The sequence below is a fragment of the Anolis carolinensis genome, chromosome 1 (assembly GCF_035594765.1).
Source record: "Anolis carolinensis isolate JA03-04 chromosome 1, rAnoCar3.1.pri, whole genome shotgun sequence".
NCBI classification, from domain to species: domain Eukaryota; kingdom Metazoa; phylum Chordata; class Lepidosauria; order Squamata; family Dactyloidae; genus Anolis; species Anolis carolinensis.
The window spans coordinates 77,637,590-77,656,084 of record NC_085841.1 but is presented as its reverse complement, the minus strand read 5'-3'; the positions used below and the strand labels follow the sequence as shown (position 1 = coordinate 77,656,084).

Below are 18,495 nucleotides of genomic sequence, written 5' to 3'. Positions count from 1 at the left end.
TCTAGAGACTGAATTAAAAAAAAAACCTCCCCGAAAATTCTAAATGCAGACTTTGATTTTATCATTTTATATAAGGGACACCAATTTACTATGTCATTGTATACTGTATAATGAGACTTGACCATTTACAGATTTTAGCATCCATGAGCGTATGTGTGTGAAGGGTATGTGTGTCCTGCAACCAGTGTAATTTTTGAAATACTTTTCTTGTGTTTACAGCAAGACTATTGTGCAATGCAGTATGGTTCCACTCTAGCTCTGCCATAAACATCAACATATCTGCCTACCTCTAAAGGTCTTTGGAGAACAGCAAGAAAAACTAATTTATTTACCAGTCATAGCTAATTCTCTAATACATATCTTCTTAACTTCTCCTAAAAATGTTGCCTTTTCATTGCAGAAATATGTAGTCTTTCTAACTTAATAAGTTTTTTAAAAACACACACACACCCTAAACAGAAGGTCATTGTTTATATCCCTTAGGCAGGGACATCAAATTTTATAGCAGTAAGGATTTCCGCAGGAATCCCTTCTGGAAGTGGGTGGAGTACAGCTAGCAAGTCAGTGGTATACAGTTCATGTTTATGTACCCATTCAATTTTGCTATGAAGAAATATGTGATTTTAATGATGTTATCTGATGAAAACTGTAGCACTGTTTCCTTGTTTGTATATTATTTAACTTATAGCGTGCCTTTTTCCCAGCACAAGAGCAAAAGCCTTTTACAACAAATTGAAACAAAGTACAGATAAAATCATATTAATACACAAGTTAAAAATTAAATGTGTAAATGATATTAAATGTTTAAAATTTGATTAAATGCATATTTAAGGAATGATGACGCTGATGTCAATTCACAGCACACTCCATTAAAATATCACTTTGGCACATAATTTTAGCTGCCTAAGCTTTGGCAAAATCAAAATGTTTTTCCTGCTAGAAGAAAGAGACCTAAGCAGTCCAAGTGAAGCTCTGATGGAAGGTATCTCATATCCTGGAAGTGTCCTCTGAAAGGACTGCCCCCCATGTCCTCACCAAATGTGTCCCTGATGTTGATGGGACCAAGAGAAATCCCTCCCCTGAAAGGCTTAAAACTTGTACAGAATTGTTGGTTTGTGCCTTCATGCCACTTCTGACCCTAAGGCTCTTATGGGGCTTTCTTGGCAAGGTTTGTTTGGGAGAGGGGGGTTGCCTTTGCCTTCTTCTTAGACTGAGGGAGTATGACTTGCCCAAGATCACCCAATGGATGCCTCTGTTGAGCAGAATTCATATCTAGTCTCCCAGTGTCTCAATACAACACTCAAATTCCTATACCATAATGAATCTCCAATGAATGTAAGCTGGATCTACACTGCTATACAATGCAATTTCAGAATTCAGTTTAACAGCATTTAATTGCATTATATGGCAGTATAGACTCACATAATCCAGCTCAATGCAGTTAAACTGCATTCTGAAACTGCATTATACAGCAGTGTAGATGAGGCTGTAGACATAGATACATTTACCATAAAAGTTACCATAGATTTGGCCAGTTCAAAGCAGATCATCTGGATTTTATATTATATGGCAGTGTTGATAAGGCTTTACCAAGCTCTATTTTCTTCAGATGCTTTCTTTCATCTTGTGAGGGACTTGTGAGAAGGGCAAAGCCGCACAGCCCATCTGTATTCACATTAGCTGATCAGGTGCGTAACCCTAGAACAGGGCCTTTGTGTTGATGAAACAGTAGCTGAAGCTCTTTTTATTCCGTTACTTGGCATGTATACCTCATCATAATATGTGGGCATAGGAATATGCGACTGTCAGATGTGCTTTGGAAGTCAGATGAGCTGTATGTCATATTATCTTGATTCTTGTGTTGTAAATGGCTGCCTTTGCCTACAAAGTGAATGGAACCAATGGACCATGTCACAAACTACTGAAGCTTTAAACCCCTGTGTAGTCTCTGGTGCAGCTTCTGATAGTATTATTGAAATGCATCCCTGTTTGTTTTCTAAAGTTGATTACTCAGCCTCATCTTGTATTTCCCAGTGCTTGTTTATGTGCATAGATCCAACAGGAAAATTTCTTAAGTTCTCATTATGCGCAGTACGGTGCTTGGTAACCAGGACAACAGATTTGTGTAACTGTGCATCAAATGAGGTAGAAAAATTAAAGTGCCTTCTCTTGATAAGCAAACCATTAGGCACAACCTGCAAAATGGAACTACAGGATATTTCTAGACCTAGAAATTATATTAATATCACTTTTACAGTGTCAGCAATGATGGTGATAAGCTTTTTTGTCTCAATGAACATTTCTCCCAGTTTCCATAGCATATGCAACAGTTTGAAAGATTTGTAAGTTCACCAAACATTGTGTTGGGCAAAACGCTTGACATTTTTGTGTAAAATATGTAACTTTAAAAAAAATTGTTTCAGCTCATGATTTGATAAAGTTGTCTTAAAGTGGTCTCCTTCTGTACTGGTTCCTCAGGTGAAGATATCTGTATGATGCAATAATATGTAACTGCAAAGTCAATTAACTGTGATTATTCAAATTTCACCACTTGATTGCAAAAATCACAATTTCATATAATTGAAAGCCATATATTCATGAAACAGGTTAACCCTGAAATTAGTAAAATCACAAAGTCACTCCAATGATAACACAGAATACCCTGCCAGGTTATCAAAAGCATTCCTAGTTTATGTTTTATTTTTCATCTTTTTGCTTACTTTTTAAAACAAACATTTCATTGAAAACAAACATTTCATTGAAATTTTTCACAGTAATACCGTGAATATTAAATCGTATTCCAGCAATGATGGAGCGATTTTTAAAGGGCAAAAACTAGAGCCAGGACTCTTATTAACTGCATAAGGGAGCCCTGAAACAAGCTAGACAAAATTGTTCTGCAATTGATCTGGTTTCACTATGGCTTCTTCTGTCCAGAAATAGTTTTGGCATAGTTCACTGCTACTGTATGACTAGTTCCCTCTTGAAGACATCTTATTATCTCCCAGTCAGTACAAAATATGATTGCTGTATTCGTGACTGGCACTGGCAATAGAGAGCAGTTATCACCAGTCTTCAGCAGCAACAGTGGCTGCAAAGCATAATACACAATGCCACTTGCTTCTTAGAAAGCCACAAAGGACTTGTGTCCTGGTTACCTGAAAGATCTTTATTTACCACATGGCCTTTTCTAATCTTTGTCCCATAGACTTTCATCATTAGCCAAGTGCTTACTGGGAAGAGGATAATCTTGGTGGTGGTACATCATATCTGGAGTGCCTTCTCAAAGAAGAATTCACGATAGCTAGTCTGCTGTCTTTTATTAACCCAGAAATTCTGGTTTGTTGAAGTGATGTGCTATATTTAGGGCCCCTTTCACAATATAATTCCAGCATTACAATTCAGTCATAGCATCTAATGGAATTTCTCCCTACACTGCAAATTTCAGGGTTCCACAGGAGGGAAAAAACCCAATAGCATAATGTAGAGAATATATAGGACTCTAGGTAAATAAGTTTAGAACCCACCCATCCTACAAAGTGGTTGACTTATCCACAGGTCAACATGAGTACAGTATGGTAACTAGAACCCACCCTTTCTCTAAGTAGAGTAGCAAAAAGTGAGAGTTTACTTCATCCTAGGAGAAGCTAAAAGAACCAACCTATATTTCAGGTGCTGTGGGACAGGTTATCGTGGGATTCGCTACAGACTTATAAACTAGGTAAAGATAAAGGGTTCCCCTGACATTAAGTCTAGTCGTGTCAACTCTGGGGGTTGGTGCTTATCTCCATTTCTAAAAGCCGGCATTGTCCATAGACAATGGGGCTACGGCATTGTCCGTAGCTGGGGCTAACAGCGGGAGCTTACCCCACTCCCTGGATTCAAACCGCTGACCTTTCAGTCAGCAAGTTCAGCAGCTCAGTGGTTTAACCCGCTGCGCCATCGGGGGTTCTACTTACAAAGTACAAATGGCCAATTTCCATGCACAGTAGCTGACCAGGTATGATTATTATTGACATATTCAGTGGGTTTACAGGATCTGAGAAGATCAGAACTATCTTGTAATCAAAATGATGTTGTCCCTGTACATTTGTACCTCTGGTTGGTGATGTAGCCATCATTCATAAATTTGTCAAATCTTTGTGTTCAGTGTGATAACTGCCTTTTGTGTCAAGAAGTACTTCTGTCACCTGTTAGTTTCATTGCCTGTTCCTAGGGTCTCTCATTTTGGCAAAGGGACACAAAACAGATCACCCACAACATCTGCTTTGAACTGGATTATCCTGAGTCTGCACTGCCATATAATCCAGTTCAGTGTGGATTTTATACAGCTGTGTGAAAGGGGCCAAAGTCTACCACCTTAGATACATACAGTCCAAAAGAAAAGGAAAAGGGGTTGCATTTTACAGGCATTTTAAAATGTATAATGAGGAGCAGAAATAATTTTTTGAGCTCTTGGCATCCATTCCCATAGTGTTTCATATACTACAAACTAGCATCGGTAGTCTGTTGTGACAAATGGGATATTGGTATATGTTTGTACGTATGGAAACAGACCTCTATAATTTTGTTTTAACCCAGCTGCTCCCAGATTGATGAAGCATAGGAATCCCTGAGCAGATGGCACTGCTTTTGGAAGTCACAAGTTATTCATTTTCCAGATGTCTCATTTTCTCTACTTTCCTAGCTTCTTTTCTTTTAAATTATCCCATATACCAAAAACTCACTAGTATTTGGCACTACTCTTCCTATTTTATTATTTCACAGCATTCTTCATTGCAATGTTATTCTAGACTTCCCATGATACGTAGAAAACCTGTTGTAATTTTGGCTTTCACGATCATTCTCCCCTCCTTCCCCCAATCATTGTGACTTTGGTGGAGAAAAAAGGACATACAGTTACAGAGGCTGATGAATAACCCCTGGCATAAACAGGATACACACACTGAAACGGAATGGATGGCTTGTGCTTGCTATAGCCAATAGAAAACCATTATTTGTTGTTTAGTTTTTATGATGCTACATATGGTACTGTAATAGTTTTCAAATTATACTAAATAGTAAACATTTATGTGATACATATGTGGACACATATCGCTAAGTGAACTGAAAAAAGGTGAAGCTTTCTAGTTGCAATGGTCAAACTAGAAAGCATTGAATGTTTGCCATATGTGTTTGAAACCACCCTGAGTCCCTCCAGAGAGATAGGGCAGTCCATAAATAAAGTGTTGTTGTTGTTGTTGTTGTTGTTGTTGTTGTTGTTTTACAACCACAGATAATATCTTAGATTGGCAATATGAGAAACAGTATTTCTATTTAAGAGCTATTTAGTGGGTAAAATAATCATTATAATGGAACTAAAAGCTGGGAGTGTTCTGAGAGAGAGAAAAGACTCAAGTGAGGAACTTACCAGAGTAGAGATCTGCCATTTGTGAAGCAAGATGCCATATTTTCTCTATGTCCTATATAAATATAATGTGGATAGTGAGCAAACATATAGAGGGCATCCCTGGTTTGGAAGCCTGCAATTCACCAGCTAACTTTCCGTATGACTAGAACAAAAATACAGCAGACTGCTAGAGAAAGGATAGCATAATCCATGTGTTTCTTGCCAATCCACTGTGTTTCTAGCCTGGAAAAAGTTTGCTAGCTTGTGTCATCATTGTGGTTGGCATTATAGAGCACAGAATATGTCATTTGTAATTCAGCAGACCACCTTAGGAGTAAAAGGTAGGCAAGCAAAACATGTTTGTAGCCTTGTAGCATCTTTGAATGTTTTAGACATAAGATGGCCACTTATACATAACCAAAAAGTAAGACAGAAAGAACAAAGACATTTAGGTATTGCATCGTTTCAGATACTCTTTCAGTATTGCTAACAAAAGTGGAAGTTGTAACTATTTTAGGGTTTGCTTTGTTGACACGCATTGGAAGTACCAAATATGAACCAGACATTTAAAACAGGAATCACTAGCCTTACAGTTTCAATATCATGTAGGGGAAGAATAGAAGGTTTAGTGATGTTCGTCAGAGTCATTCTTGCACATGGGTTTCAAGCTATATAAATCTTGCTTCACTTGGTGAGGCAGTATTAATAAGCTTTCATATTTTTCTCTTTTCTCTTTCCTTCACACACACATGGAGGGATTTAAATATTTTAATAAATATATAATAGCTACAGTAAAAGTTGGTCAAAAGTTGTTCTTGGTTAAGAGTGGTGAGCCTTAGTTGTGAGAGCCAAGTCTTGCCAAATTCTATCAATTCCTCTGAATAGTCACAAGACACCAAAGGTTACTTTTGTTAGTATCCATTGATGCAGCAAAGGCCCTTTCAATTTAATTTTGTTTGGAAAGGTGATAAAATTTGGTGCTTTGTATTACAGAAGTTTCAGGTTCAACATCTGGCTTCTACAACTAGATCAGTTTGGATCCCTGGACAGTTATCAGTCAGTGTACACAATACTGAGCTATATACCCCCAAACCATTTGAGCTCAAGAGGCTTTACTATGAAATTTATTTCATTTCTTAATGAAAGATGTCTGAGAAACTGTTACTCCTATTATCTTTAACATCAAATGCATGCTATGTTTCCAGTGCATTCATTGGGCTGGCATGCAGTGACCAATAAATTGAGTTTGGTGTGTGCACCATCATTGTAATGTGTCTTTGTTGTTCATTCCATTAACATCACTCATGATGGATGCTTCTGGTATTCACATGCTATCAAGCTAATTCTCTAGGAATTCCATGGCAATTCATCATTTATACTACGTGTTTATTATGTTGCCAAAAAATCTTAAGCATGTATAGTTGTAAAGAGGGAGTATTATAGTGTACAAGTCTGTCTCGGAAGTATTGGACAACTGCTGCCCCAAAATGCTGACTCTTACTAGCTTTTGTTTTCTCCCCCTCTTAGAATATGATCTGAATATTTCTTCTGTTAAGCCTTGCATTCCAGTCAACATGCTGTGAAACAGCATGTAGGTGCTGATAACACATTTTTATTTTCCCCTTTATTGCTGGAGCTCTACTTATTTGGCTGAAGTGTCTTTTGTAAGAATTCCTTGGCAACAAATTTTAGTGCAACAGTTGGCAACTGTTTTCTTGCCAAGGATTTTATATATTTCTTTTGAACCTGAAAAGCTCCAACAGTTGCCAAATAGTTACTTGCCAAATATGATTAGCAATTTTCTGTAGCAAAGTATTTTAGAGATGGGTGCCTCAATCCTGTTATTAGTCCTAATTAGAGCAGATACATTGGAACGATGTAATTTATCTATGCAGTATGACATCTATACCCACAGAACCAGGACTATAGTTTCACTTGCCCATAACTGACAAAATATGCCCTGTATAGGAAAGTTCCAGGTCCTAAGCTTTGAAGAGTAAAGATAGTTTCCATTGAACATATTAAGGAGGGGCTGACCATGTGAAATGAAAATGAGACCCCTTGTTTTTCTATATTTGCTGACAGCAGCTATTCCCCAAATACTTTTTTTACTAGATTTATTTCTTAGACTTGATGATGATGATGATAATAATAATAATAATAATAATACTTTATTTATACCCTGCCACCATCTCCCCAACGGCGTTGTCCGTAGACACCTCTCGGGGCGGCTTACATGGGGCCATGCCCAAAACAATACAATGTAAACAGCATATAAAAGAACAGCACATCACAATACAATAAGCAATACAATAAATAATATCCATTACAAAATAAAACAAGGAGACAATGAAAACAAGGGCAGACCACATGAACATTAAGTTAAAACTCGGGGTGAGAAAGACATAAAAATAAAAACCACAGCGAACAGGGTCATAAGGGAGTGGGGTATTCTGGAGGATAGATATTAGAGGGAGCAACGGAAAAGAAATATAAAATGGTTACTCTCCAAAAGCACAGTGAAAGAGCCATGTTTTCAAGTCTTTCTTAAAGGCTGCTAGTGTGGGGGCTTGCCTAATCTCAGTGGGCAGAGAATTCCACAATCAGGGGGCCACAGCAGAAAAGGCACCATTTGGTTCAACTTGCTTTTCAAAAATTTCTAGAGTTTCCCAGAAGTAGCTGCATCTATTTTGAGATTGTGCAGGCAGGTGGATCCAATTCACTTGCCTCACTATTTCACAGCAAATGTGCCAGTTTGCTTTTGTTTATTTAACATCTGTGCCACAGTACAAAAATAATAATAACTATGTATTTTCATAGTATTAAGCCTCTTTGTGTACATCAAGTGGTAATAATTCTGATTAAAACAATTTAGTTCCAGTTTATAACACCACAAAATGTAGAAGAAATTCCAAGGGAAGTAAATACTTCTGCAACCCTCTGTATGTAGAATATATTATTTGTGTTCACTATTTTTATGTTCGGACACAACCTCTAAACTGGTAATTATTCCCGACAGCACAACATTGTTATAGAGCTATCATTCTCCTTCAGCTGCATGGATCCATCTATTAGAATCCTGAGATGTTTAGTATAGATGTCTTCTTCCAGAGAGCTCTGCTCCTTCACCAAATTATGCATCACAGGATACTATAGGATGTTGCCATGGTTAACATTCGGCCATCATTAAAAGGGCTGTTATTTCTATTTATTTTTAAACCCTACTATTTTAGAGAGGAAATTTGCTCCCTTTGAAAAGCAGTCCCAATTCTAATGGGTAAGGACAAGAAGGGAGAGAGGAAGAGAAAAAAACTGGGACATTTTCAATGTGAGAGATCAGAGGATTAATTGAGACTATCCTGGCTGAATCCAACTTGGTGTTCAGTGACACTTTTCTGGATTCGACTCTCATTTCCCCCATCCTTGTACTACTTCACAATAATATGTTTTGTCCATTGTTAAGACAGAAGATAATTGCTGCTAAAATAATATTTTCTGCTAATAGAAAGATAATTGTCAAATGCTTTAAAATACATATTAGTATATACTTAGGTGCAATATTGATACTGTACAGCAAAAAATCTTGTAGATCAATGTAGACCACCTTCCCCCTTCCCATCTAGTGGTAGTCTTGAGAGAACATTGTAAGGGTTTGTCTGAATAGCTTATATTTTAAGCAAAACACTTAGAATTTCTAATTGGTTTAAAATTGGGCAGCCCTAATTAATTCAAATCTGAGCATGATGGCTCCTGGATGCAGAAGAAACATTCTTGTTTAAGAATGAGATGTTAAAAGTATGTGTTAACATTTATCTCTGCAGTCATTGTAATTCTTCAAGGTCTGTAGACATGATGAACATTTTGTGTTGTAGGTATAGCCATTTATTTTAAGTACACTAAAATGATTTAATTACACTCTGCTGGTTTTCTTTCTTTCCATTAGGATGGGTCATTGGGCAACATTGATGACCTGGCCCAGCAATATGCAGATTACTATAATACCTGTCTTACTGATGTTTGTGAACGGATGGAAGAGCTTCGGAAGCGGAGAGTTTCCCAAGACCTTGATATGGTAAGTGGATAAGGAGAGGGCCTGTTTGAATGCTAATGCATGCTCTAGGCGCTCAAGGATGTTCATTGTTGTGTCTGGAAGTGCATACTTAGAGCAGCCTTGCATTTCATTTTATTCTCAGTTATCTTAGGTAAATAGTACTCTTGTTAAATAACTTGTTGGAAGAGATGGGGGAGGAAAATATTGTCCTTGTAACTGTAGTTTCATCTACGCTCAAAGCCTAAAGGAAAAGGCAACTAAAATATATTACATAGTAATTGAACCTTAGGTTTTATGAGATTTTCCCCCTATCAAAACAATTTAATCTATCTGCTTCTGTGTAAATGGCATGTCCTTTCTCGCCCCCCTCCCCCACAAAAAACATACTTTTAACTTTACAACAGTTTCTGTAGAAAGTCTTGACAACCTGCCCACAGTATGGCTCTTATATTCTCCTATCTGACTCCAGCTGTCAGCAGCAAACTACAGCTTGAGCCTTCATTCCAATTCTGTTAACCTGAAGCAATCCTTGCTGATATGTAGATTGCTATCCTAAAAGGAGCAAATGTGGATTCTGCTTTAAAACTCCATGGTTTCTAACAGTATTTAGAGGAATGCATCTTCTTGTTTTAGAACAAAAGATGGGAGAACAATCCATCAGTGCTGGTTCATGGTTTGTATGTCAGAGGGCATGTCAGAGGAATGGGGAATCCATTCTGCATTTTAGTGTGAATTTTAAAGCACTTCATCTGCTTTGGGACAAAATTGGAATTCAAAAAAGTACTGGTGGGTGAAAAATAGTCAGGAAATTAAAATATACTATAATACCCTATGGAAAGCACTTTTCTATCTCTAGATCAGTGGTTCTCAATCTTCCTAATGCCACGACCCCTTAATCCAGTTCCTTATGTTGTGGTGACCCCAACCATAAAAATATTCTTGTTACTACTTCATAACTGCAATTTTGCTACTGTTGTGAATCGTAATGTAAATATCTGATATGCAGGATGAATTTTCATTCACTGGACCAAATTTGGCACAAATACCTGATATGGGGTTGCGGGGGTGTTGGGGGGGTTGATTTGGTCGGATGATTTGCCACCTGTTTCCGAAGAGGAAAAGAAGGACAGGTGGAGAGATCTTCAGACTTCTCTGCCAAAGGGGATTCTAAGACCATCAGAAATGTGTTTTCTATTTTCTGATGGTCTTTGGTGACCCCTCTGACACCCCCTTGCAACCCCCCAGGAGTCCCAACCCCCAGGTTGAGAAACTCTGCTCTAGACCCTGTATTCTAAAACAAAATTTGATATGTTTATGAGTAAACATGGAAGCTTATTTTCTAAACCAAACTATGTTAAGAAGCGCTGAAGTAAAATTTGATGCTGTTATCCAAATCTGTAATGGTTGAACTGGGGAGCAAGTGTTTAGTGCTGAGACATTGCATATCAAAGTCACAATGTTTGTTAATGTGATTTTTTTAAAAAAAAAATTCCCCATGGGGTTACACAGCATGACTTAACTTTTGCAAAGTGAATGTCTTAATTATTTGGTGAATCTACGGGAGAAAGTACACCATTGTTGTGAACCATGATGCATATGACAGCCCTTTAATTGTTCTTTGAATCAGTGCCTTATTTGTTGTTGTTGGCTTACACAAATTTACTTTCTGAAATTGACATAATAAATTGACACAAATAACTCAGGCCAGCCAAGGGTACATAACACAATTGCCAGTGTTGTGCAGTCCAGGCTGGCCTTAAATATTTTCTCATCCTGGACAAATAAAATTATTTATTTCATCCCAGACAGAAGGGAGAATAGTGTCAAATCCTTTGTGGAAAATACCCAACTCTACTCTTCATCGTAGATGGATAAACTGAAGCTTGGCAAAACAGAGAGAGAGATTGAAATGAAGATCAGGATGATGAAAGGAGACAAGTACATTTGCACGCAGAAAATCCTGGTGCTAGGCAGAGATGTTAATAAAGCCTATCTTATCTAGGAGGTTGCGTATTATTAAAACAGGCCTCAATAAGAGACAATACAAAATATGCTCCCATTTCTACTTCAGGCTGGTTTAAAATCAAACCTGAAGAAGACCATGCTTCCTAACCGCCCCCTTCATAGACAGTGGCGGCCCCAACAATGTGGAAGGAGAAATCTTTCTTTCCATTGTTCTGACATATCATTGGTGAGAAATGCAGTTTTCCCAAGAAAATAAGATTGAGCCTGTACTCTTATGCAGTACATCCAGGCACCAAATAAGGAGAAAGAGGCCAGGACTCTCCTTGCACATGGCTGCTACTCTCCTACTAAGTCAGTAAAGGTAGTGGTTGTGGGGTTGGAGCCTTTAGTCTTTGATATTTGAATTTCTGTTATCATAATGGAAATGTTATCTGTTAGATTGAAACTGCTCAAATCTCTTTTCTGCAGCAAGCAGGGGATTCTAGGAGTTATCATCCAAAAAGTATTCAAGGGATTGTAGGAGGTGGGAACTAAAAGTTCGGGGCGTGGGAGAGAAAATCAAATCAAATCAGGAGATCCAAATTTCCATGCCCTTGCTTTTAGAAGAAGCAGAAAAATATTTTGAAGAGGGAGGTTAGACTTATTTTCCAGAAGACATCTTGAATGAAAATATGTGGAATTACTTAATGTCAGTTGGTGCTTTTCCAAACCAGCGTGACATTCACCGGGCAGAGCAGGCCAGTTCTAATTGTGTATTTATAAAGTTTCAGAGTTCGCTGAGGTCTACAGTCACTTCACACAGGATTCCATCTGGTTTAGAGAGTATCATTTGAATGTTTACTGCTTTGCTTTTGGCGTGGGCAGCAGCACTCTTAGAACAAGTTTGTACATGGAGAGGTACTGCCCAGGCCAAAAGTATGTTGCTCATGATTTGGCAGGTGCTCCTTCTGCACAAATTTAGAGCATTCACCCAACCCAAGAGATTTTTGTGTTTGTGCAAAGGCCTCAGAGAAATATACTGCCACTGATGATAGGACATTGCTTGCCCAAAACTGATGTGATAGCTTCTATGCATTGGTTTTGGCTTGGCTGGTGTTTGTTCCTTCTTTAGTTTGCTGTTGAGTTTAGAATTTCCTGAGTATTCATTGTCGTAATTGTGGAAAACCTTGGAAACAGTATACAGTACTTGCTCATAAATTAGTTTTGTCTTTTCCTCTACTTACATGTGACTCTCAACAGGGTTTTCTAAGTGTCATTTATTTGATTATCTTAGGCCCCTTCTACACTGCCATATAAAATCCAGGTTATCTGCTTTGAACTGGATTATATGGCAGTGTAGCCTCATATAATCCAGTTCAAAGCAGATAATTTGGTTATAAGGCAGTGTAGAAAGGGCCTTAGTGGGTTTTGGAAAATTCAAGTCTGACTGGTGTCTGTATGTTTATTCCATTTTCACTCTTTCTCCAAAGAGCTCCCAAGAAAGCATCCATACAGTCTCTTCTTCCTCATTCCATTGTTACAACACTGTAAGGAGAACTAGATTAGGACAGCGAGAGACTGGTCCAATGTCACAATGATAGTTTTGTGGTTTTGTGGTGACTAGGACCCTCAAAAGGTAGTCTGTAACTGTAACCACTGAAATACAGGCTCTGTCTGGACAACAGTCTGCCTGAGAATCCTGTGGAAGCTCATTTGAGTTCCATAAAAAACAAAATAAAAGTAAACATATTTGATACTCTTCTTGATTAGATTTATATCCAAATGTATACAGTAGTACCAATCTTCAGAGAAATCAGATGTTTGTTAATATATAGGATACTTTTGGTTAATTAATTAAATATTTTCAATTAGAGGAGCCCATCCAAGTTAGCTGTGGATATGTGTACAGCATTTTGTTCACCCTGTTACTTTTATTTTCTACTAGCTTGGGAACCCGGCGGTGCCCGGGTTATTTGAGAACGGAATTTTTTGCCTTTGTTCCAAGTTTAGTCTCGATCCAGTGTCAGTTGGCTTTAGTTGGTATGGGTGAACTACAACTCCCATATGCAAGTCCATGGTCGATCCCCCTCCAAACAGCTCCAGGATGTAAAGCAGGTCATGGGGACTCGATGTGTCAAGTTTGGTCTTGATCAGACATTGGTGGGGGTCGCAGTAGTCTGGGGAAGTGAGTGAAGATACTGTCAATCCCATCATCCATGGTCTGTTGTTCCCTCAAATGATAGGAGGACGTAAAGTGGGCCACATTGCAACCATATGTCAAGTTTGGTACAGTTTCATCATTCATGGGCATCACAGTGGTCTGTGGGAGGTGAATTGGATGAAAGCACTGGAAATCCCATCATCCTTGGTGCATTCTTCTGCAAACAACACCAGGACATAAATTGTGTGACATTGCACCTGTGTGTCAAGTGTGGTACAGTTTCGTCTTTCATGGGTATCACAGTGGTCCGTGGGAGGTGAATCGGGTGAGGGTACTGCAAATCCCATCATCCATGGTCCATCCTGCACCAAACCGGATCAGGACGTAAAGGGGGCCACATTGCACCTGTGTATCAAGTTTGGTACAGTTTTGTCATTCATGGGAATCACAGTGGCCTGTGGGAGGTGAATTGGATGAAGGTACTGCAACTCCCATCGTCCTTGGTCCGTCCTCCCCCAAACTGCTGCAACATATAAAGTGTGTCATTTGGGATATATATACCAGATTTGGTTCAGTTCTGTCATTTGTAGCAGTTGCTGTGGTCTCAAGAAGAGAGTGAAGGTACTACATGTCCCATCTGTGTGCCAAGTTTGGTCCAGTTCCGTCACTGGTGGGCATCGCAGTGGCCTGTGGGAATCGTAGTGATTGAAAGTACTACATATCCCATCACCCATGGTCCATCATCCCGCAAACGGTACCAGGACATAAAGCGCATCATGGGGTAGGCTGTCTGGAATTGTGGGAGCTGGAGGACCCAAGTTGGCCCGTGCCTGGTTTAAAGGCTTCCATAGAATCCTAGAGTTAGAAGGGGTGCCCAAAGGCCATCTAGTTGAACCCCCTTCTGCCATAGAGGAAGACACCATCCAAGCCCTCCCGACAGATGGCCATCCAGTCACAAATACGATTGGGAGATAGAGAGTCCTAGATTTGAAAGGTATCTCTGAAGGTCATCCAGTCCAGCCCCTTCTGCTGTAAAGGAAGACACCATCCAAGCCCTCCTGACAGATGGCCATCCATTCATACATACGATTTGGAGATAGATAGAGTCCTAGATTTGAAAGGGGTCTCTGAAGGTCATCCAGTCCAGCCCCATCTGCCACAAAGGAAGAGTCCATTCAAGCCCTCCCGACAGAAGGTCATTCCAACCATACATACAATTGAGACATTTATTTATTTATTTATTTATTTATTTATTTCTGATATTTCTCCCCTGCCTTTCTGCAATGGACCCAAAGTGGCTTGCAAGGTCATTAAGCCACGTGCTAACATCCACCATATAAATAAAACATAAAAGTAACGTCAAGCAATAGTAGTATAAATAAGACATAGCTGTGTTCAGTGGGGGCAGGTGAACTACAACTCCCATATACAAGTCCATCATCCATGGTCCATCCCACCCCAAACAGTGCCCGGGTGTATAGTAGGCCATGGGGACTGTATGTGCCAGGCCTGTTAGAGTGAGTAGGCCAAAGCCTGCTCTGTGGTAGTTTTTTGCCTCAGTAAAACCGGGGGGGGGGGGGGGGGGAGTAAACCATCCTTAAAAGGAAAGATTTAAAAGATAGTCATTATTTTCTCTTTAGTGTGCTGTGAATAATACTATGTCCCAATGAGGCAGGGAAAACCTGTCTTCTTTGGAACAGTATTAAGGGGTGAAGATGGCCCCCGCCTTTGGGCCTAGCCGGGCCTAGCAGCCTGTCAGTAGAAGCGCTGAAGGAGGTGAGGTGAGGGGGTAGAGTTTTCATAAACATACCCACAAACATTGTTGAAAAGGAAGCATTAAAACATAATTATTTTCCATCATTAGTTGGATTCAGAATGCTGTGAATGTGTGAGTGAACTGTAATTCTTAGAACCAAAGTTTTTTATTATCAGTCTGACAGTTGGGCATGTTGGGTCTATGTGGTCCAGATCCGTTGTCAGTGGGTTCATGGGTCATAGGGGTGATGTGTGTCAGGTTTGGTCCAGCTCCGGCCTTCCTGGTGGTCCCAGTGGTGTTTTGGATTACCAAAGTGTAGGCCGAGGCTGTTAACTCTCCCAGAGCTAGCTTTGTTCTGAGGAGATAAGTAGGCCGAACGAAGCCAGTTGGTAGTAGTTTTTGCCTCAGCGGTCCCATTGGCCTGTGAAAGTGGCAGCCAATCAGAGCTGGCCCATATTCCGGCCGGCCAATTAGAAAGCTGATCCATATTCCGCCAGGCCTATCAAAACGCGAGCACATACACCGCCCGACCAATTAAAACGCTGACACAAACATACAAACATTCACTTTTATTATATATATAGATATAGATATACCATGAGGAATATTCAAAACACTTCTGGAACTGGTATGATAATTTTACTGCTTTACAGTGCTTTTTAAAATTGTTTGTTCAGAACTTTGATCTCTTTTCTTCAACTTTATTGATCCATCATAATTTTAAACCAATCATTTGAAATTTCAGTTTAAAGTGTTATATATACACACACACACATACACACTCCAGATCCTACAAAGATCATAATGTGGGGAGATCACAGCCTCATTTCATGTTAGAACTAAAGTAATGGAAAAGCTGCTGCCACTCTGCTTGTGTCTGCCCTTCTGTCTTTATCGTCCAAACTACAGCATGCTGACTAGCCCAGGTAATGACTGAAAATAATGAAATCTTTTGCCTGCCACTCAGGAATTTTGGAAGGCTGTTTCTAGCAGTTTCTTTGCCAGTTAACAAAGCATGACTTATGGGCAGAGAACTCCCTTCCACTTAGACAGCTGGGCCTAATTTGGTTCTTATCATTACACTCCTGAGAAAGATGGTTTGGGAAAAGGCATGTGCATTGGATTAATTCACATCAAAGATTCAGACCAAAAAGGTGTGCTAAAGAGATGAGCAAGTGCAAATCAAAACTGGAGATGATTCATTAGCTCATAGGGGAAAGGGATTTAAATTTAAAAAGCAACTTCTGGCATGCCCATTTTAATGAGAATGTGGTCATTTGTGACACAGTTAAAACCATGGAGTGTGGAGATACTCTCCTTGTTATGAACTGTATATATTGTACTCACAAATTGGTTCCTCTGCCTATGGGAACCTTTGAAGCATCTACCTATAGAGCTGAATAATTGCAAGTGGTGGAAAAAACCCGTTTGCTCTGTGAAAAATGACAGTCTTCAAGAACTGTGTCTATATGGTGCTTCACATGATTTCAGTAGGGATATGCCATGGATGATGGTAGCTGGCCATAACTGACTTCCTCCTGAAATCTTGGCTGTAGAAAGGAGAATGTTAATCATGGCTAGCTTGTGATTATATGATCAAGAATCATTTTGGTTTGTAAAGTTTACCAATTGCTAGTCAAGGAATTTAGTTCTTAGATCTATCTAAGCATGACAACGAGCAGATTAGATGGCTTAATTTATGCTCCCTGACTTTGGCCCACATATCTTCATACCTGACTTCTGATCCCAGGGCCAAATACACTGCCTAGCCTTTCATCTTCTTAGAAATGCACCTTAGGAGTTCTTAGAGCTGCTCTCTCTCTTCTGCTCACTTCCTCAGTGTTGCTAATGTGAGGGAAGAAGGAGCGAATGCAATGAGCAAGCTGTTACTTTTCCAACTCCCCTCTCAGGAACCGGTGGAATTCTCTAGGGACCATTCAAGGTCTAGTCCTGCAGGCACTCAAAATAATGCATGTGTAGTCTCAAGAATAAAATTGCCTACTCATGGGCCAACTTTCTAAGGATTTTGTCCGCAGGCTTTGGTCTGGCCAGTTGACCCTTACTGAGCCATGGGGAAAGGGAAGGGCATCCCACCAATTAGCCCTAGTGACATGTGCTGCCTTTACCTGGTTAATGTCTATGACTTTGAGAAATTGAATGGCACTTAGCTGCATAAGCACATTAGGATACTACACAACACAGGAGAGAGAAGAGGACAGAAATTGAAAGAGTTTGAGATGCAATATAATAATAATAATAATAATAATAATAATAATAATAATAATAATAATAATAATAATAATAATAATAATGGTGAAGGGACTCAGGGCATCTTCTATGAAGGACCGGATGCTCCTCCTGCAGTGCATCTTCTATGGAGGACCAGATCTCTGATTGCTTTCAGGATAAAAGAACAGATAGAAAAATTTCTGGAAGCATAATTTTCCTAAGGGGAAAGATATTCTGCCTCCTTCTGGTGTGCATGGGCTGACAAGATAGCACCATTATTTGTTAAAGCTGGGGTTTGGTTAATTTCAGTGCATCAGGCTATTCATGTTCTGAAAGCTTTATCTCTTTCTGAGTATTTGTTGTTCGCATAGATCTGTTCTTTATTTTGCATCAAAAATATGTTGCAGTGTCGCTTATGATGGTTTCTGCCCTTAAGAGCAGTTGGAAATGTCTGAAATTATGGTTAAAATAATATGAGAAGAACCATATAATCTCAAATAGATATTGAGCTTTTGAGCTTGTAGTTGAAAGAGAGCACTGGTAAAGTTCACCATGACATCTGTTTAAAATGAGGTATTGGCCACAAAAATGACATTGCAAAGATGACACCTTGTTAAGAGATCTTATCTATTTCCCCTCTGGCTTTGGAATTGCATCTGTGCAGCTTACTGACAAAACAGAGTTTGTATTGCTATCAGCGGGGCACTGAAGAACAAATAGCTATGAAAGACCAAGTTGTGTTGTGCTGCCTCATTCATCACTGTCGATGATCAACTAACATCTGATGCTGAAGTGTTTTATTGTGGCTACAGAATAACACAAGGCAGGAGTTTTATAGCATTCAAGTTACAATGCATTTTGTGTTTGTGGCAGTGGCAATTTAGCACAAACAATATGCTTTGTAGGTGATGAGATCTAGGTATAATTGTGGTTATGACACCTGTGGGTCCACTTAGATGTCTTGG

The 18,495-nt window shown here is 39.3% G+C and overlaps 1 protein-coding gene across 4 annotated transcripts in view; it reads left to right on the top strand.

The window, feature by feature from the left end:
• Window positions 1-18,495, top strand: part of sash1 (SAM and SH3 domain containing 1) — a 713,255-nt gene that overhangs the window by 571,359 nt on the left and 123,401 nt on the right. For all 4 annotated transcript variants that reach the window (XM_062977589.1, XM_062977586.1, XM_062977588.1 and 1 more), the window contains exon 2: window positions 9,333-9,461. In XM_062977589.1, the coding sequence (XP_062833659.1) occupies window positions 9,333-9,461 (129 nt within the window). The remainder of the gene's footprint in view (window positions 1-9,332; window positions 9,462-18,495) is intronic.